A 22436-nucleotide genomic window follows, 5' to 3' on the forward strand; every position below is an offset into this window, starting at 1 on the left:
TGTTAGCCACTAGCTAGCAAGCCATGTCTTAAAGCACCTTTTGTAGAGTGGCGCTTCAGTGTTGTAGCTTCACCTTTATTGTTAGTTTTTAAACCAAAATGCGTCCATTCTTATTTTCCTGTCTCCACACCGTGTCTGCTTGTAAGTACTCTGTGATTGTGCGCTGCCGAACATGCTCGTCTGCTTGTAAAACCAGTAATGTCACAACGTAGCAACGCCGCACCGTCATGCCCATTTAAAAACAAAACAAAACAAAGGTTGCAACATTGTTTGTCAACACTGTCTGCGCTCATTTTCTCGCACATTTGACCCTCTGATGTTCTGTGTACCTACACTCTGTCCTCCTCCTGTCTAGGCCTGCTGTGTGTGTGTGTGTGTGTGTGTGTGTGTGTGTGTGTGTGTGTGTGTGTGTGTGTGTACACAGAACATCAATTTCCACACTTCTATTAGCCTCGGGTCCAGTGGACCCGGACATCTTATATGTACCAGAAATGTGTAGGGGGGGGGGGGGGGGTGTATGGTGTGTGGTCATTAAATATGTATTCTGATATATGTTCTTCACAGAAAATGAGCCAAAGTCAGTGAGTCTCAGTTTGAAAAATGAATTAATTGTGTCATTTTTCTTTTAATAAAAAAAGAAAACGGGTCCCACAGACCCGAACACCATAATTGCCAAATTGTCTTCAAGTCTGTTTCTTGGCTCCGCTCTCAGTGCAATCTGGTAAAAGAGCAGGGGTGAAAATCAGAAAAACAAAAAGATGACAAAAAAAAAAAAAGAAGACGAGAAAATAATAACCTCACAAAAGATACATCCATTAACAGTTTTGTGTGCACTCCCAAGCTGCACAGGTTTTAATTTATACTTACGGTAATAAATTACAATTGTTCTTGCACGTCGTCTCCTGTCTCAGCATCTTGGGATCACGCCAACAATGCCAAGCCAAAACATGACACTAATATGACTTTACATGACATCCATGCAATGGCGTGTCCAGACTTTTTTTTTCAGGGGTGGGACCTAGTAAAACCGTAAAACAGTCAGTCTACCCCAGACTTGTTTCTTCAGCATTGTCCACACGTTTAAGTCAGGACTTTGGGAAGGCCATTCTAAAACCTTAATTCTAGCCTGATTTAGCCATTTCTTTACCACTTTTGACGTGTGTTTGGGGTCATTGTCCTGTTGGAACATCCAACTGCGCCCCAGACCCTGATGATTTTAGGTTGTCCTGAAGAATTTGGAGGTAATCCTCCTTTTTCATTGTCCCATTTAGTGCCCAAGGCATGGGTAACTTACACATCTGTGAAGGCACCATTAATGCGGAAAGGTACATACAGGTTTTGGAGCAACATGTGTTGCCATCCAAGCAACGTTACCATGGACGCCTGTCACGTGGGGGTCGCAGCTAGCTGCGGGGTTGTTCTTCCAACGCAAAATAGACGGCTCCGGACGACAGCGTGAAGGTAGGCTTGGATTTATTGACATTAAACAGTCACTACCACAAAACACAAAGATACAACCAAAAAAAAAGGCAAGTGTGCCTAAAACATATGAAGCTACTAATTAACAAAAACTAGGACATGGACATGGAAACTTACTTTGTCAAAACGAGACATAAACCGGAGTGACATGACGACAATGCAGGCAGGACGAGTGATGAACAAGGTATGCTTAAATAACAGTGACATGATCGGTGACAGGTGTGTGTGAGTCAAAACGTGAAACAGGTGCGTGACGTGACAGGTGAAAACTAATGGTTGCTATGGTGACCAGACAAGGGAGTGCAAAGACAGAAACTAAACAAAACATGACTTAAAACAAAACATGATAATACAGACATGACAGAGCCCCTCCCTTAAGGACAGATACCAGATGTCCAAGAAAAAAAACTTAACAAAAGTCATGGGAGGGCGGGAGGGGGACATGGCGGTGGGTCGCCAGACCACGTGTCCCCGTATCCACCGGGGCAGAGTTAGGTGGCGGCGGCGAGTGGAACGCCGCTGCAGCAGGCGAGGCGGGCGCCCAGGGAATGGCCACATTCGTGGCCGACTGGGAGGTGGGCGCACTTGGCGTGGCGGGCGACCAGGTAGCGGCCATATCCGTGGCCGACGAGGAGGCAGGCGCGTCGTCATCGTGGCAGGCGTGGCTTGGCGTGGTGAGTCAGGCGGCGAAGCTCGGCGTGGCGCGTCAGGCGGCGAAGCTCGGCGTGGCGCGTCAGGCGGCGAAGCTCGGCGTGGGTCTTGGTATAGGTCTTGGTCTTGGCGTGGGTCTTGGTCTTGGCATGGCAGGTCTTGGTCTTGGCATGGCGGGTCTTGGTCTTGGTCTAGGTCTTGGCATGGCGGGTCTTGGTCTTGGTCTAGGTCTTGGCATGGTGGGTCTTGGTCTTGGTCTTGGTCTTGGCATGGCGGGTCTTGGTCTTGGCATGGCGGGTCTTGGTCTTGGTCTTGGCATGGCGGGTCTTGGTCTTGGTCTTGGTCTTGGCATGGCGGGTCTTGGTCTTGGTCTTGGCATGGCGGGTCTTGGTCTTGGCATGGAGGGTCTTGGTCTTGGACTTGTTGAGCTGGTACCAGAGCTTGGCGTCGTGGAGCTGGTACCGGAGCTTGGCGTCGTGGAGCTGGTACCGGAGCTTGGCGTCGTGGAGCTGGTACCGGAGCTTGGCGTCGTGGAGCTGGCACCGGAGCTTGGCGTCGTGGAGCTACTGGTGCAGGTGGAGGTGGTCTAGCTGGGGGTTGCGGCTTGGCATGGTAAAAGACTGGTAGTGGCGGCCGTGAGGGAGGCTGTGGCTTGACATGGTTAAGCTGAGTCACCCCACCAGTGCAGTTCCCAGCCCTAGCCCCCCCCTCAAGGAGCGGATACCAGACGCGCTCCCTGCGGTCTGGAACTCTCTTTAAGGGTGGGTGGGGGGAGGTATGGAGGGGGGCAGAATCCTCCCCATTAAATTGTCCAGAAAATCTATTCACAACCCCCACTTTAGACTGGGTCTGAAAAAAATCTAAATTTAGAAAAAAAATTCTCAAAAGGATTATTTTTTGAAACGAAGTCCTTGGTGGGCGGCTGACAGAGGGCGTAAATAGAATCTAAAAAAAAAAAATCTTGGTTTCTGACGTCATCACCAGTGGGCGGGATGACGTCATCAGCACAGGTCTCCTGCGGCGGCAAGGAAAAATGAGCTGCTTGGGGAATCTTGTTGTCCGTGGGAGGGTTTTGGGGGGACGACGCGTCATGCTGGCGAGAAAAAGCCTTTCTGGTTGGCTTCCAGCTTTGCCAGCACGTCTCCATCACCTCCTCGTGGCCGGTCTGCGGAAGAACGTCTGCTGCCTGCATTCTGTCACGTGGGGGTCGCAGCTAGCTGCGGGGTTGTTCTTCCAACGCAAAATAGACGGCTCCGGACGACAGCGTGAAGGTAGGCTTGGATTTATTGACATTAAACAGTCACTACCACAAAACACAAAGATACAACCAAAAAAAAAGGCAAGTGTGCCTAAAACATATGAAGCTACTAATTAACAAAAACTAGGACATGGACATGGAAACTTACTTTGTCAAAACGAGACATAAACCGGAGTGACATGACGACAATGCAGGCAGGACGAGTGATGAACAAGGTATGCTTAAATAACAGTGACATGATTGGTGACAGGTGTGTGTGAGTCAAAACGTGAAACAGGTGCGTGACGTGACAGGTGAAAACTAATGGTTGCTATGGTGACCAGACAAGGGAGTGAAAAGACAGAAACTAAACAAAACATGACTTAAAACAAAACATGATAATACAGACATGACAGACGCCCCTGCTTATTTCAGCAAGACAATGCCAAGCCACGTGTTACTCACAGCATGTTTTAACAGCAAGTCAGGACACAGATAGACAAAGTCACTACCGGAGGAAGTAAGGACTTCAAAATAAATTGACAAATGATCCCAAAACTGACTATTTGCTGGAAATATTACAAAACATGCATTATTTAATATTAAACGTTGATATGATAACGTTGCTTAGATGGCAACATATGTTGCTCCAAAACCTGTATGTACCTTTCAGCATTAATGGTGCCTTCACAGATGTGTAAGTTACCCAAGCCTTGGGCACTAATACACCCCCATACCATCACAGATGTTGGCTTTTGAACTTTGCGCCTATATCAATCCGGATGGTTCATTTCCTCTTCGGTCCGGAGGACACGATGTCTACAGTTACCAAAAACAATTTGAAATGTGGACTCGTCAGACCACAGAACTCTTTTCCACTTTGCATCAGTCCATCTTAGATGAGCTCAGGCCCAGCGAAGCCGGCGGCGTTTCTGGGTGTTGTTGATAAATGGCTTTCGTTTTGCATAGTAGAGTTTGGACTTGCACTTACAGATGTAGCGACGAACTGTAGTTACTGACAGTGGATTTCTGAAGTGTTCCTGAGCCCATGCGGTGATATCCTTTACACACTGATGTCGCTTTTTGATGCTGTACCGCCTGAGGGATCGAAGGTCCGGAGTATCATCGCTTACATGCAGTGATTTCTCCAGATTCTCTGAACCTTTCTGATGGTATTACGGACCGTAGATGGTGAAATCCCTAAATTCCTTGCAATAGCTCTGTCACGGCTTGGTAAAAGGATAGGACTCAGATGCAGAGTAGGGAACTTAGACAGGCTTTTATTTTGACAGCTTCCTTTTCACCTCCAAAGTCAAGGATTACAATATCTATTTATCCAAAAACTAACCGGCAAAAAAGGTTCCAAAAAATAGGAACAAGCAAAATTCGCTCCGAACGGAGGAAAACACAAAAGCAAAGACGAACTATAATTAATATATGCTATAAAATGTATAAACAAAAAACGCTCCAACAGGAGGAGGAAACAACAACTATGAAAAATTCTATACTATCTAATCTAATAAAGTATTAACAAAAATTGTCACTCAAAAATGTGAGGAAAGAATGAAAAATAACTGAAACTTACCACTTCGGCTGAATAAACTAAAGAACAAAAAATCACTCTGCTGAGGAGGAAGAAAGGAAAACTCAAAATAGCAACGAAGGGATTCAGAATCAAAGAACATAAGCACAAGACGAGGCAAGGCAAGACAAGGCATGGACATGGATGCTAGAGAGTACGAACAAACGAAACAATCTGGCACAGAACAAAGGAAGGAGTGGGCTTATAAGACACATGAGGGTAATAGGGAACAGGTGGAAACAATTAGGGAATCGGGATGACGTCAGACTGATGACACAAAAGGAAGGGCAAGTGACCTGAAACGAGAGGAGAGTTACTTTTCAAACTAAAACATGCACATCACAAGACAGAAAAAACCAAGACAAGACATCCCTCACCGCGGTGTGACAAGCTCATTGACAAAATGTTCTTAAACTGTTGGACAATTTGCTCACGCATTTGTTCACAAAGTGGTGAACCTCGCCCCATCCTTGTTTGTGAATGACTGAGCATTTCATGGAAGCTGCTTTTATACCCCATTCATGGCACCCACCTGTTCCCAATTAGCCTGTTCACCTGTGGGATGTTCCAATTCAGTGTTTGATGAGCATTCCTCAACTTTCTCAGTATTTTTTGCCACGTCTGCCAGCTTTTTTGAAACATGTTGCAGGCATCAAATTCCAAATGAGCTACTATTTGCAAAAAATAGCAAAGTTTTCCAGTTTGAACGTTAAATATCTTGTCTTTGTAGTCTATTCAATTGAATATAGCTTGAAAATATATATAACATACATACCAATGACCAGCCAATGGACCAGAACACTGAACGATTAATCTACGCTGACGACCTCTGTGTAACATTTCAAGAGAGTACACTTGAAGCGGTAGAAGCAAACCTCACCTCAGCCCTAGATGAGCTACTCCTCTACTACGAGCAAAACCATCTACACGCAAACCCTGCGAAGACCCAAGTCTGCTCATTTCATCTCAGGAACCGGTATGCCATACTTGCCAACCCTCCCGGATTTTCCGGGAGACTCCCGAAATTCAGCGCCTCTCCCGAAAACCTCCCGGAAGATATTTTCTCCCGAAAATCTCCCGGAATTCAGCCGGAGCTGGAGGCCACGCCCCCTCCAGCTCCATGCGGACCTGAGTCCAGTGTGCGCACACAAGGAGACGAAGCAGAAGAACGAGACCGTAGTCGAAGAGTCAGGGGAGACACTTCTCCAGGGCCGATGTATGCCCGGGGCAACACCCTTACCCGGCAGTGGGTCTCCACAGCGGACGACTTTAGGGTGAATGATGAGTCCAGCGATTAGTTGCAAATCTTGCTTTATTGATTGCTTGCACACAGCCAATCCAACACAAAACCAACTAGTCCCTCCCCGCACTCACGCTACCGCTCCCTCTCTTCTCTCGCCCACACACTCACTGACATCACTCACCTCACATGCTGTCACCTATTAAAGGGCCACACACACACATACTCTACTCTCATAACACACAGTACAGTTAAAAGAACAACTGTGTTTTCATTACTGTGTATTTGATAGGTGCCATTGCCCCGGAATTGTATTGCATTGTACTTTCAAGTACAACAGTGAGTAGATGAGTGTCATGTGTGTGTATATGTGTAAATAAATGAACACTGGAATTCAAGTATTTATTTTATTTATATATATAATAAAATAAATAAATATATGTATAGCTAGAATTCACTGAAAGTCAAGTATTTCATACATATATATATACATATATATATATATATATATATATATATATATATATATATATATATATATATATATATATATATGTATATATGTATATGTGTATGTATGTATGTATGTATGTGTATATATATATGTATGTATGTATGTATGTGTTGTGTATATGTATATATATATATATATATATATATATATATATACACATACATACATACATATATATATATATATATATATATATATATATATATATACATACATACATACATACATATATATATATATATATATATATATATATATATATATATATGTATATATATATGTATGTATATATATATATATATATATATATATATATATATATATATATATATATATATATATATATATATATATATATATATATATATATATATATGAAATACTCAAGTTGGTGAATTCTAGCTGTAAATATACTCCTCCCCTCTTAACCATGCCCCCAACCACGCCCCCATCCCAACCACGCCCCGTCCCTCCCCCGAACACGCCCCCCCACCCCCCACCTCCCGAAATCGGAGGTCTCAAGGTTGGCAAGTATGCGGTATGCGAACCGACCTCTTAACATCAAATGGTCTGAAACACCACTTGAGAACCGTACCAACCCTGTCTACCTTGGCGTACCCCTGGACCGCACCCTCTCCTTCTAGGAACACATCAAAAACACCAAACTGAAAGTCAGCTCCCGAAACAACATCTTACGGAAACTGACAAATTCCAAATGGGATCCACAGCACACACACTAAGATGTACTGCTTTGGCCCTGTGCTATTCCTCGGTGGAGTATGCATGTCCTGTCTGGGAGAGATCAACCCATGCCAAGAAACTCGACCAAGCACTGAACAACACCTGCCGCTTGATCACAGGTTGCTTGAAGCCTACCAACCTGAACAACCTACATCTCCTCGCTGGCATTGCCAGCCGAGTAGAGTTCACAAAAGCTACCAGTGATGAACGCCACCTCCTCTATGGACGTGATCCCTCAGCCCAACGTCCAAAGTCAAGGAGAAGCTTCCTCAGCAATGTCCAGCTCCTAACAACATCTCGGGAAGAAACCATACTCCAGGTATAAACACAAAGACTAGAGAAAGACTCCCCTCCTATTGACATGGGAATTCCCCCTTCTGAAGACCTGCCCCCCGGGTCAGAAACACCATGGGTCCAGTGGAAACACTAAACCGCCTAAGAACAGGAACAGGGCAATCAAAAGCTACTATGGCCAGATGGGGCTACAAAACCGGCCCAACCACCTGCGAATACGGAGAAGAGGACCATACGATGCAGCACTGCCTTGTCTGTCCTCTGCTACCCAACCAGTGCAGCTTAAAAGATCTCGCAGAGTTCAACGACAATGCAAAAGACTGTGTAAAGAAATGGGAAACTGTCATATAACCACATGCTTCAAAGACACGAAAAGAAGAAGAAGCTTGAAAAGGATTTGCAAATCATTGTATTCTGTTTTTATTTACGATGTAACATAACGTGCCAACTTCACTAGTTTTAGATTTTGTAATACCAGCATCAACATAATCTGCCAATTTGAGGTCCATGCATACTTGCCAACCCTCCCGAATTTTCCGGGAGACTCCCGAATTTCAGTGCCTCTCCCGGGACAACTATTCTCCCGAATTTCTCCCGATTTCCAACCGGACAACAAGCACGCCCCCTCCAGGTCCATGCGGACATAAGTGAGGACAGCCTGTCGTCACGTCCGCTTTTTCTCCATATAAACAGTGTGCCGGCCCAGTCACATCATAACATCTACGGCTTTTGGAGAGTGCACAACTGCGCACACAACAAGAAGAAGACGAAGCAGAAGAACGAAGAAGAGACAGTCATGGCGACGACAAATGACAGAGAATAGAACGAGGATGAACAATTCAACCCTAAACTCACTCCTCTCCCGCAAATGAAATTTCACAGATGCTGCCCATACCTATGCTCCTTCAAAGGCTGTGCTACTGGCTGCAAAGCATTGCACTTTGAATACAACAATGAGTAGAGGAGTGTTATGTGTGTGCATATGAGTAAATAAATGAACACTGAAATTTAAGTATTTCTTTTATATATATGTATATATATATATATATATATATATATATATATATATATATATATATATATATATATATATATATATATATATATATATATATTAGAGATGCGCGGATAGGCAATTATTTCATCCGCAACCGCATCACAAAAGTCGTCAACCATCCGCCATCCACCCAAACCAACATTTTATCAAAACCACACCCGCCCGCACCCGACCGTTGTTATATATCTAATATAGACGATGCAAGGCATTAGTGAGGTTATAAAGCTTTTGCCTGTTAAAGAAAGGAGACTGATCCAATGCAGCAGAGACATTCAATGCGTGCCACGCTGTCACGGCCCAGACACACACCAGTGCGCAATCATCTGGGAGCCGCGCTGAGCGCACCTCCAAGCGCGCTCGCGCGCGCGCGTCACTCTAACTGCTGCAGGCAGCTGCGTTCCATCTTCAATCAACACACCCGGCCGGCACTGATGAGAGGGACGACTACTTAAACAACCGCCACCAGAGATCCTCCTCCTGCCTCCCGACCACGCTTCCGCCCCTGGACAAACCCTGCCTGCCTCGCCCTTGTCTGACAGCACCGCTCCTCTCAACACGCACCTCCAACACTTACGGTAAAACCCTCCAGTTAAATTCCACACATAGTCTGACACCCATTTCCTGTTTGGTTACATACACATCTAATATATATATATATATATATATATATATATATATATATATATATATATATATATATATATATAATATAGTATAATATATAGTATAATATCATATAATATATTGGATAATATATTGTACGAATTATACATATATATTATATAAACATATATATTATATATATATATATATATATATTATATATATATATATATATATATATATATATATATATATATATAAATAATTATTATTATTATTATATATATATTTATATAGAGATATATATAATTCCCTTTTGAATAAATACGCCCCAGGCTAAACGCTCTCCCTGTCTCAGTGCCGTCTCCTTCTACCCGGTATCATCACACACAAATTAATATCTCTCGGCCACGCATTAGTGGCTGAGAGATATTAATGCGTGATAATATTATTTATCATTATTATAATATTATTGTCATTTCCATTAAGAAAGTGTTGACTATTGTTGCCAATGCCCTCAGATCAGGAGTGCGTTCCTCACACTTTGTGTGCGCAGTTGCAGCAAGCAGAACGAGGCTTTTAAGAAGTTAAAAAAATGTTTTAGAAAGACTAGGCCTATATTTTCGTTAGGTAAAAAAAATGTTCTGAATTTATTTCAATGAATATTAACTTGTTAACGTTATAATGCTCAAATAGGGACGAGGGCGGGGTGCACAGTGAAACAGTGAACAATTTCGCGACAAAGATGAACCTTTATTGATTGATCTGCAGCCATGACAAAATATCAGACAATCTCCATTGTCAACGACAGGCAGGAAAATAAAGATAAACACATAGCCTATGTTGTAGGCATAAGCATAGGCTCATACGTTTTTAAGTTGAAATAAAAAAATAAATAAAAAATGTGCCTCATAAGCCTTAGGCTGTCAATCACACGCACAAACTTAAATTATACAATAACATATGTATGTCATCTCTATTTAAACAAAAATAAATTAAATAAACAATAATAATAAATTACCTGCAACTTATTGGCCAAGGCAAATATCTGAAGGGGGGAAATCAAACCCATCAGACTGCACTTTATCATCAAACTTGAATTATAATGAAAATAGACGGTCGCGACAAACAAAGCAGGCTAAATAGCCTTACATTGTCGCCAATCAGAGATGCGCTTCACTTGAAAGCGAGGCCAAATAATTATTCACACATAGTAGTATATCTCCAATAGAAAAAAAACGTTGCCATCTTTTTTTCTTCTTCTTCTTCTGTTGTGTTGTGTGGTGGTGTGCTGCAGTGCCTGATAAATAATTGCCTGTTTCAAAGAGTTACTGCTCGTTTTTCGTATGTGGGTAACAACATTTAACTATGTATATATATTTCCGAATTGGTTTAACCGCCACCCGCCTGAATCTATTTAAAATCTAATTTTTTTTTTATTTTACCCACCCGACCCGCGGATTATCCGCGGACTACGTGGTTGTGTCCGCAAACCGCGCATCTCTAATATATATACAAACCCCGTTTCCATATGAGTTGGGAAATTGTGTTGGATGTAAATATAAACGGAATACAATAATTTGCAAATCATTTTCAACCCATATTCAGTTGAATATGCTACAAAGACAACATATTTAAAGTTCAAACTGATAAACATTTTTTTGCAAATAATCATTAACTTTAGAATTTGATGGCAGCAACACGTGACAAAGAAGTTGAGAAAGGTGGCAATAAATACTGATAAAGTTGAGGAATGCTCATCAAACACTTATTTGGAACATCCCACAGGTGAACAGGCAAATTGGGAACAGGTGGGTGCCATGATTGGGTATAAAAGTAGATTCCATGAAATGCTCAGTCATTCACAAACAAGGATGGGGCGAGGGTCACCACTTTGTCAAAAATGCGTGAGCAAATTGTTGAACAGTTTAAGAAAACCTTTCTCAACCAGCTATTGCAAAAGGAATTTAGGGATTTCACCATCTACGGTCCGTAATATCATCAAAGGGTTCAAAGAATCTGTAGAAATCACTGCACGTAAGCAGCTAAGCCCATGACCTTGGATCCCTCAGGCTGTATTGCATCAACAAGCGACATCAGTATGTAAAGGATATCACCACATGGGCTCAGGAACACTTCAGAAACCCACTGTCAGTAACTACAGTTGGTTGCTACATCTGTAAGTGCAAGTTAAAACTCTCCTATGCAAGGCGAAAACCGTTTATCAACAACACCCAGAAACGCCGTCGGCTTCGCTGGGCCTGAGCTCATCTAAGATGGACTGATACAAAGTGGAAAAGTGTTCTGTGGTCTGACAAGTCCACATTTCAAATTGTTTTTGGAAACTATGGACGTCGTGTCCTCCGGACCAAAGAGGAAAAGAACCATCCGGATTGTTATAGGCTCAAAGTGTAAAAGGCAGAATCTGTGATGATATGGGGGTGTATTAGTGCCCAAGGCATGGGTAACTTACACATCTGTGAAGGCACCATTAATGCTGAAAGGTACATACAGGTTTTGGAGCAACATATGTTGCCATCAAAGCAACGTTACCATGGACGCCCCTGCTCATTTCAGCAAGACAATGCCAAGCCACGTGTTACATCAACGTGGCTTCATAGTAAAAGAGTGCGGGTACTAGACTGGCCTGCCTGTAGTCCAGACCTGTCTCCCATTGAAAATGTGTGGCGCATTATGAAGCCTAAAATACCACAACGGAGACCCCAGGACTGCTGAACAACTTACGCTGTACATCAAGCAAGAATGGGAAAAAATTCCACCTGAGAAGCTTAAAAAATGTGTTTCCTCAGTTCCCAAACGTTTACTGAGTGTTGTTAAAAGGAGAGGCCATGTAACACAGTGGTGAACATGCCCTTTCCCAACTACTTTGACACGTGTTGCAGCCATGAAATTCTAAGTTAATTATTATTTGCAGAAAAAAAATAACGTTTATGAGTTTGAACATCAAAAATGTTGTCTTTGTAGTGCATTCAACTGAATATGGGTTGAAAAGGATTTGCAAATCATTGTATTCCGTTTATATTTACATCTAACACAATTTCCCAACTCATATGGAAACGGGGTTTGTACAAGTATGGGTCCATGTCACCACAGAAAGAGGGTATATCATCATCGGGTGCATACATGTTTACCAGTGTGGTATTGTTATTATCCATATGGAAATTCATAATCATATCTCTACATTTTTTTTTAAAGACTGTGTTAAATAAAAGAATGTAGAGTAGAGTTCCAGCTCGGTCCACACTCCACACCAGAAGGTGGCGGTAACGCACACCGAAAGGTTGCTGGCCAACCGCCATTCAACCAGAGAAGAAGAAGACTGTCATTGCAGTGTCTCTGTACGCTGTAGCTAATGCCAGGATACACATCTAAACAAGAAAACACGCTGAAATTACCGCCATGACGTTGAAAAATGTTAAAAATTGGCACAAAGGTCTATCTGCGGTTTATGCTTTGGGCGTGTGGACCATGATCGTCTCATACGGATATTATCGTTACACAGGACGTTTGGACGACCTCCCAAGTAAGTGGACGTGAATAAGGACGCACACTCAACCTGATTTAGATTATTATTTTTCTTTTATCAGAACAACTTGTAGTTATATTAACTGATGAATTGTATAGCGGAGAAGTACTGCAATTCGAGATAATCAATAACGTCAACAGGGGTTAACGCGCATGCGCAGCAACGTCCACATGGTACCACCACAGAAACACCATTAAAACATACAAAAGGAAACTTGCTACAAAAATGCTTTAATCACATAAACGCTGCAGGATGAAAAAAAACAAACGTTAAAGAGAAATGCTGCAAATGATTAAAACACACTCCAAACTCCCTAAACAACTGCATTAGACGAGGCTGACCATATTCTGAAATCAGGGACTAGGTCAGGGGTCGGCAAACCGCGGCTCTTTAGCGCCGCCCTAGTGGCTCTCTGGAGCTTTTTCAAAAATGTATGAAAAATGGAAAAAGATGAGGGGAAAAATATATATTTTTTGTTTTAATATGGTTTCTGTAGGACAGGGGTTGGCAACCCAAAATGTTGAAAGAGCCATATTGCACCAAAAATACAAAAACAAATCTTTCTGTAGCCGCAAAAAATTCAAAGCGATATTACATACAGATAGTGTGTCATGAGATATAAATTGAATTAAGAGGACTTAAAGGAAACTAAATGAGCTCAAATATAGCTACAAACGAGCAGAGGTGGGACCAAGTCATTGTTTTGCAAGTCACAAGTAAGTCTCAAGTCTTTGCCCTCAAGTCCGAGTCAAGTCCCGAGTCAAGACAGGCAAGCCCCGAGTCAAGTCCAAAGTCAAGACTGGAAAGTCTCAAGTCAAGTCCTAAGTCCTGCATTTTGAGTTTCGAGTCCTTTCAAGTCCTTTTAACCACAGACTAATATATTAACACAGATTGTGTATGCTTTTCAAACGCTGTATTTATTTATTAAAACAAGTGCATTTTAAATTGCAGGAAAGAAAATTGTGCTGACATTGCACTTTATAATAGCACTATTAACCAGTCATTTTAAACATTAACTCATTCCTTTACAAACACATTGAAAAATAAAGTGCAAATGTACTTATTTGTACAAAAGTGTTAACATTGAAAAAACATGACATATACGTGAACATAACAAAAAAGTTGTACTTTTTATATGTCAGGGCCCTATGCTGCATTGCATTTGCAAAAGACCAAATTAGCCAAGAGTCTGTCAGTCATTTGTGCACGATGGGGGCGTAGTATGATGCCACCATGGCTGAAAACTCGCTCCACTGGAGCACTGGAGGCAGGCACTGCCAAGACTCTCATGGCCACTCGGAACAGTGAAGGAAGAGTCTTCATGTTCAATGCCCAGAACAAAAGGGGGGGAGAGTTTTTTTGGGTTGGTGCACTACTTGTAAGTGTATCTTGTGTTTTTTATGTTGATTTAATTAAAAAAAGAAAAAATATATATATATATTTCTTGTGCGGCCCGATACCAATCGATCCACGGACCAGTGCCGGGCCGCGGCCCGGTGGTTGGGGACCACTGAGGTAAACAACCAACAGTATGTCAGAAAGCTAGCTAAAACGGTACACATATTCATAATATAGTATACATTTTAACTGACCTTTATTTTACTATTTTTGTCTTTTTTTAGGTGGCTAAAATACGCGGTGCTGCTGACCGCCGTCTAACGTTACGTGTGATATATTGACTAACGTAACCCTGCTTAAAAAATCACTGAACAAAAAGTATGAATAAGGTAGTGAACTGCAACAGATTCCCGTGTTTGCAATAACGTTATAACGTTAGCAGTGAGTTTACAGCCTCACTGATTTAACTACACGGCAAATAAAAGTCACGTTACTTAGCCAATAAACGTTATCTCACATTCAAAACTTACCGTTCTTTGTGCAACTTCAAATGCCGGACGAAGTTGGAAGTTGTTGCCTCTCCATCAGTAATTTTCGAACCGCATGTGTTGCATACTGCAAACCGTTTTGTGTTGACCACCTCGTAATTTTTATACCCAAACGAAATTATTTTAGGTATCATTTTTTGTTCACTGGCGTGTGGTTTGGACATGTCTTCTTCGTTGGTTGTCCTGCAATTTGATTGGATGAATGCTGTGTGATGAAAACAAAGTAGATCTAATTTGATTGGCTGTTGTACTGACAGCACACCAGCTGACACACGCAACGCTGATAGACAAGTACACAATGAAAAATACGGAGCGCTCCCGAATAACTTTTTCATCTTTGGGTTTTGGGGAAAGTAGCAAGTCATGTCAAGTCATGTCAATTCAAAAGGCTCAAGTCCAAGTGAAGTCACAAGTCATTGATGTTAAAGTCTAAGTCGAGTTGCAAGTCTTTTTACATTTTGTCAAGTCGAGTCTAAAATCATCAAATTCATGACTCGAGTCTGACTCGAGTCCAAGTCATGTGACTCGAGTCCACACCTCTGCAAACGAGGCATAATGATGCAATATGTACATATAGCTAGCCTAAATAGCATGTTAGCATCGATTAGCTTGCAGTCATGCAGTGACCAAATATGTCTGATCAGCACTCCAACAAGTCAATAACATCAACAAAACTCACCTTTCATGCACAACCTTAAAAGTTTGGTGGACAAAATGAGACAGAAAAAGAAGTGGCATAAAACACGTCCTAGAAAGTCGGAGAAAGTTATACATGTAAACAAACTACGGTAAGTTCAAGGACCGCCAAATTAGTAGGACAAAACGGCGCTCGCCAAATACTCGAATCAGTGAAGCATGTTTAATATAAACAGTGTGCTTTATAACAATTAGGGAGGTTTGCGTCATGTTTGTCCTCCTACAGAAACCATATTAAAACAAAAAATAGATTTTTTTCCCCCCCTCATCTTTTTCCATTTTTCATACATTTTTGAAAAAGCTCCAGAGAGCCACTAGGGCGGCGCTAAAGAGCCGCATGCGGCTCTAGAGCCGCGGGTTGCCGACCCCTGCTGTAGGAGAACAAACATGACACAAACCTCCCTAATTGTTATAAAGCACACTGTTTATATTAAACATGCTTCACTGACTCAAGTATTTGGCGAGCGCCGTTTTGTCCTACTAATTTTGGCGGTCCTTGAACTCACCGTAGTTTGTTTACATGTATAACTTTCTCTGACTTTTGAGGACGTGTTTTATGCCACTTCTTTTTCTGTCTCATTTTGTCCACCAAACTTTTAACGTTGTGCATGAATGCACAAAGGTGAGTTTTGTTGATGTTATTTACTCATTTAGTTTCCTTTAAGTCATCTCAATTCAATGTATATCTCATGACACACTATCTGTATGTAATATGGCTTTTAATTTGTTGCGGCTCCATACAGATTTGTTTTTGTATTTTTGGTCCAATATGGCTCTTTCAACATTTTGGGTTGCCGACCCCTGGCCTATGTGAACTTGCCAATGATACTCGAACTTGCTTTATAAATAATATATTTATTTAAATAAAGCATTTTTTTTCTCCTCTGTTGACAGCAGTGTTGGCGCTAGGAATTTTCAAAATACATTTTTGGGGTCCCACTTTTTTGTAAGTGATTTGAATTATTTTTATAAATGTATGCATTATCCTGTTATATCTCACATTCTATATTGTGTTTTGGAAAAAGGTTGTCATAAACGTTACTTAATTCATAAAAAAAAGAAAAAGAAAAAAAGAAACACATTTGTATGCATATGTAAATGTATTTAGTTATAAACATTCATTCACTTTCTTCTTTCCTTCATGGATGTAAACTTTACCGCTGCTGGTAGTTTTTTTTTCTATGTTTTTATTTACTAATTGTAGGTGTATTTATTTACATATAAAAGTGTAAAAAGTGTTTTGCTTCGGTCATGAAATGATGATAATGGTGTGCCAGGGCATACATACCGTATTTTTCGGAGTATAAGTCGCACCGGAGTATAAGTTGCACCTGCCGAAAATGCATAATAAAGAAGGAAAAAAACATATATAAATCGCACTGGAGCCCAGCCAAACTATGAAAAAAACTGCGACTTATAGTCCGAAAAATACGGTACATTTTATATTTAATGCTTAAATCTCTGGAGTCTACATCAACTTCACATCTATCCCTCATTTCAAAATGTTTTAGTTTTTTTTATGTTGTTTTTTTTGTTTGTTTGTTTTCCGCCCTTTTTTGTCAAACAAAACTATGTTTTTAATGGCAAACACACAAAATATGCAAAATGTTCCACCAAAAATATTTTTCAAAGTGGAATATTTGATGTGAAGTAATCGGAACCTTGGATAGGTCAATAATTCATAATAACATTGATTTTGATTCAATATTATGTTTTAAGTCATGACAGTTTGAAAGAAAAAAACCCAGCTTTGTTTTATTAGTCAATATTGCAACTTTTTCTAAATGACATATTACCTTTAAGCTTTTTTATTTCACTTTTGTTATGTTTTTGTTTATTTTAATAGTATTTTTAGAATGTGCCGTGGGCCTTTAAAACACTAGCTGTGGGCCGCAAATGGCCTCCGGGGCACACTTTTGACATCACTGCTATAGATAATAAAAAATGTAATCTGATAAATCTATGGATAAAAAGCAGAGCCTGGCGACGCATGCACGTTTATCATAACTCTCTCTCTCTCTCTGTCTCTGCCCCTCCCTCACGAATGCTGCTGCGTGCACAATTTGTTTTGTTTTTAACCCCTTCTTAACCCTGAACGTACATTGAAAATACACGCAACGCTAACTCAAAATGCCGGACATTTAAGGCATTTAAGAAACTCCGCCCGGACAGCCCCGCAAAAGAGGACATGTCCGGGGAAAAGAGGACGTATGGTCAGTCTACATTAGACAAATGCGACTTCACATAACAAAAATAATCCAGGCCAGGGGTCGGCAACCCAAAAAGTCTGGAGCTGCAAAAAGTTAAAAGCCTTATATAAGTGTGTAATGAAGGCAACACATGATGTAAGTGTCTATATTAGCCTACTATCAAAGGCTGACGCAAATCTTTGTTGACATAAATGTTGTGTTTTAATTTCCATTCTGCACATTTTTGCAACGTTGGAAATCATTAGTAAAATGGAGGCTTCTCACAGGATGAGATAACTTCTGGAAATAACTGGCTCAGAATGGCCAAAGGTATAGATGTGTGTGTCCAAGTTAAAGGAAACGGCAGGCTGTCTTCTTCTAATGGATTTATTACGATCTTTGCGAGCTGGGTGACGTTTGCTGTGGTCTGGAACAACGTGGCACACAAACAACACAGAAATGCAGCCAATATTACATACAGATAATGTGTCATGAGACATGCAAATATAAATTAGATACACAGAGGACATAAGTAAAGGAAGTTAAATGAGGTGAAATATACCTACAAACAAGGCATAATGATGCAATATGTACATACAGCTAGCCTAAATAGTATGTTAGCATTGAGTAGCTTGCAGTCATTGATTGGCCAAATATGCCTGATAAGCACTCCAGCATATTCAATTCCATTCTATTCCAACTTTATTTAAAAAGCCCCTTTAAAAACAACCACAGTTGAAGAACAAAGGGCTGTACACCACAAAGAAATAGAGGCAAAAGACAGACTAAAAAATAACATTTTAAAACAGAAGTAAAATACACATTGAAAAAGCAAATACAAATTATCCTAAGAACAATTTGTTAGATAAAAAGCAGTTAAAAACAGTGAAAAAAAGTTAAAAACCGTTTAAAGTATACATCAAGAAAATCAACAAAGCTCACATTTGTGCATTCACGCACAGCATACAATGTTTGGTGGACAAAATGAGACAAAGAAGGAGTGGCATAAAACACGTCTTTCCGTGGCGGCATCGGAGAAAGTTGTACATGTAAACAAACTACGGTGAGTTCAAGGATCGCTGAATTTAGTAGGACAAAACAGTGCTCGCCAAATACTCTCATCAGTGAAGCATGTATAACATAAACAGTGGGATTTCTAACAATTGGGAAGGTTTGTGTCATGTTTATTCTCCTACAGAAACCATATCAAAACAAAAAATATATATTTTTCTTCATCTTTTTCCATTTTCACACATCTCTGAAAGAGGTCCAGGGAGCCACACTAGGGATGCGGCTCCAGAGCCACGGGTTGCTGAACCCCGGTCTAGGCCAACATTGAAATACAGTAGCGTGGTTGGCCCAAATATTCATTAACAAACTAGGCAGATGTTAGTATTTATGTTGGGGTTTAGGCCAACATTGAAATACAATAGTGTGGTTGGCCCAAGTATTCATTAACAAACTAGGCAGATGTTAGTATTTATGTTGGGGTTTAGGCCAACATTGAAATACAGTAGCGTGGTTGGCCCAAGTATTAATTAAAAACTAGGTATATGTTTTATTTAACACAGATATTTATTATTTTGGCCACTGTAACATTACGCAGAGTTTGAACAGCAACACTGTGTTTGAAAAATAAAAACTTGTACAACTGAGCCATATAGGCTCAGTTGTAATGCACTTTTTCACCACTTTTAAACAAAAGTAAAGTCATACAGAACTTTTTGTTGAGCGCAAAAATTACGACTAAAGTGATTAAGCTATATTTTATTTTGTACTTTAATTTTGTTGACAGTTATTTAAAAAACACATAAATTACTATTTAGTTATAATTTATTAATTTTAGCATGGGAAAATTGTATTCGAATTTATATTATTTTGCTGTCGATTTTGTTAGTATTTATGTTAGGGTCTAGGCCAACATTGAAATGCAGTAGCGTGGTTGGCCCAAGTATTAATTAAAAAACTAGGCAGATGTTTTATTTAACACAGATATTTATTATTTTGGCCACTGTAACATTACGCACAGTTTGAACAGCAACACTGGGTTTGAAAAATAAAAACTTGTACAACTGAGCCATATAGGCTCAGTTGTAATACACTTTTTCACCACGTGTGGCAGTAATGACACTTTTAAACAAAAGTAAAGTCATACAGAAGTTTTTGTTGAGCGCAAAAATTATGACTAAAGCGATTAAGCTATATTTTCTTTTGTACTTTAAGCAAGTGATTTTTAAACATACCACTCGATGGAGGCTACATACCACAGTTTGAGAATCACTGGTTTAGCCTACTAGGAGCGAATGTTTTTAAATACATTTTTAGCAATTTTCTTTAGCATTTTAATCTTGCTGTGTTTTTGATTTGCAGCATTTTCCAACAGCATATGTGTTTTATGGTATTTGTTTATGTACAGTGTAACTGTACACTATGAGTATGTCTTAAAAACCAAGTAATTTTCACTTGCCTAATGCAAAATTCAGCATTTTTTAATTTTTTTTTATTTCAGGTCAGATAGAAGAGGAGAGTCCCGACAAAACAAATCCGAAAAATGTTTTCCACCAGACTGCTCACACCAAGACCATTATCATTTACAAGAACGACTTTGTTCCTTACACTACAAGGATCTATAATTTCGTCCAGTCATTCATCGGTGGTCCTGGGAGTGGAGACAGTTGAAAAAAAAGATGGACAAAGTGGACTTGTGTGGAATAAATGCTAATGATGCACTATGGATGGATAACTTGCTTTCTGATGTCCAACTCAAAAAAATGCTTGTTGTGTCCTGTTGTCTGCTAAATTCAAATCAAGAAATATGCTGTAATGTTTCTATCCACACTTACAGAAGTAGGTAAAATCATGACAAATAAATTACTTACTACAAAGTTGTTATTCAATCATTTAAAATTACCTTATTGTTGCAAATTAGTGAACTTTAATTAATCTCAATTAATTCTGAAAGTGTTGGTTTGACCTAAAATATTCTATTTGACTTAAATTACTTCAAATTTGCGTGGTGATCTAATGTCAAGTAAATACTGCAAAGGACTAGTATAAATAATACTTTTGGTCATTAAATGTATTAGTGATTTTGCCTTCAGTTTGTTGTTAGAATTAAAGCAGCCACTAGTGAGCCGCCAAAAGATCTCTGTTTCTCAGCTGTAGGCCATATAGGCTCAGTTGTAATACACTTTTTCCACCACGTGTGGCAGTAATGACACTTTCAAACAAAAGTAAAGTCATACAGAAGTTTTTGTTGAGCGCAAAAATTATGACTAAAGTGATTAAGCTATATTTTCTTTTGTACTTTAATTTTGTTGACAGTTATTTAAAAAACACATAAATTACTATTTAGTTCTAATTTATTAATTTTAGCACTGCAAAATTGTACTTGAATTTATAATATTTTGCAGTCGATTTTGTTAGTATTTATGTTGGGGATTTTATTTTTTAAGTTAGTAATTTCAAACTGTAAGCAGGTTAGATATAATTGTTGAATACGATTAAAATCAAGACTAAGATGAGTAATTCAGTGTTAATATTAGAGTGGGCTGCCGTACCCCTCTGTAGTGGAAAAGTCGGGCCCCAGGTAGAAAAAGGTGAAGAGGCCCTGGAATAAAACACAGGACAAGCATTTTAGGCAAAAATGATAGTTTTATAAATATATTTGTAAACAATTCAACATAAAACAACATAAAACAATATCAACTAAATCAGGGGTCCCCAAACTTTTTGACTCGGGGGGGCCATTGGGTAAAAAAAAAATGTGTCCGGCGGCCGAGCTGTATGTGTGTATATGTATATATATATATATATATATATATATATATATATACAACCAATGGAGAAATACAGCAGCAGTAATCAAATGGTTCAACAACATCCAAGACAAACAACAGCACAACTTTATCTCCTTTGATATCGAAGAATTTTACCCTTCCATCACGCAAGACCTACTGACTCAAGCACTAGACTTCGCCTCAGACTACGACTCAATCACAGGCAACGAAAGAAACATCATCATCCACGCAAAAAACTCCATTCTCATCCACAACAGTACACCATGGCAAAAAAAGAACAATGCAACATTTGACGTCACTATGGGAAGTTTTGACGGAGCAGAAACGTGTGAACTCGTTGGGAGTTTCCTCCTCTCCCAGCTCGCTAGCCTCAATCTGAACCTTGGTATTTACCGTGATGACGGACTGGCAGTGTGTCGCGCCTCGCCAAGGAGCAGCGAGAATACCAAGAAGCGCATATGCCAAATTTTCAAAGAGAACGGCCTACGGATCACGATTGAAGCCAACAAGCAAACCGTCAACTTCCTTGACGTCACTTTCAACCTGAGAAATAACAGCTGCCAACCATTCACGAAACCCAACACAACACTCCAATACGTGCACCATGACAGCAACCACCCACCCACCACCACGAAAAGAATACCTACCGGAATTAATAAAAGGCTATCGATGCTGTCATCTAGCAAAGCTGAATTTGACCAAGCAACCCCCCCGTACCAAAAAGCCCTTGATGAAAGCAGATACAATTTCACCCTCACCTATGAACCCACGCCAGGAAACCAACCAAAAAAGAACAGAAAACGAAACGACATCATCTGGTACAACCCCCCATACAGCAAAAACGTCTCAACTAACATTGGACACAAATTCCTCAATCTGATTGACAAACACTTTCCCAAAGACAACACCCTAAGAAAAGT

The 22436-nt window shown here is 40.2% G+C and overlaps 1 protein-coding gene across 1 annotated transcript; it reads left to right on the plus strand.

Moving 5' to 3' along the window:
- The first annotated feature begins 12673 nt into the window (after nucleotides 1-12673).
- On the plus strand, nucleotides 12674-20601 carry LOC133617441 (small integral membrane protein 26-like). The gene is made up of 2 exons (XM_061977392.2): nucleotides 12674-12942; nucleotides 20226-20601. The coding sequence occupies exons 1-2, from the start codon at nucleotides 12819-12821 to the stop codon at nucleotides 20393-20395; spliced, it is 294 nt and encodes a 97-aa protein (XP_061833376.1). The 5' UTR covers nucleotides 12674-12818; the 3' UTR covers nucleotides 20396-20601.
- The last annotated feature ends 1835 nt before the right edge of the window (nucleotides 20602-22436 follow it).

Source organism: Nerophis lumbriciformis, linkage group LG16 (assembly GCF_033978685.3).
Source record: "Nerophis lumbriciformis linkage group LG16, RoL_Nlum_v2.1, whole genome shotgun sequence".
In the NCBI taxonomy this organism is placed as follows: Eukaryota; Metazoa; Chordata; class Actinopteri; order Syngnathiformes; family Syngnathidae; genus Nerophis; species Nerophis lumbriciformis.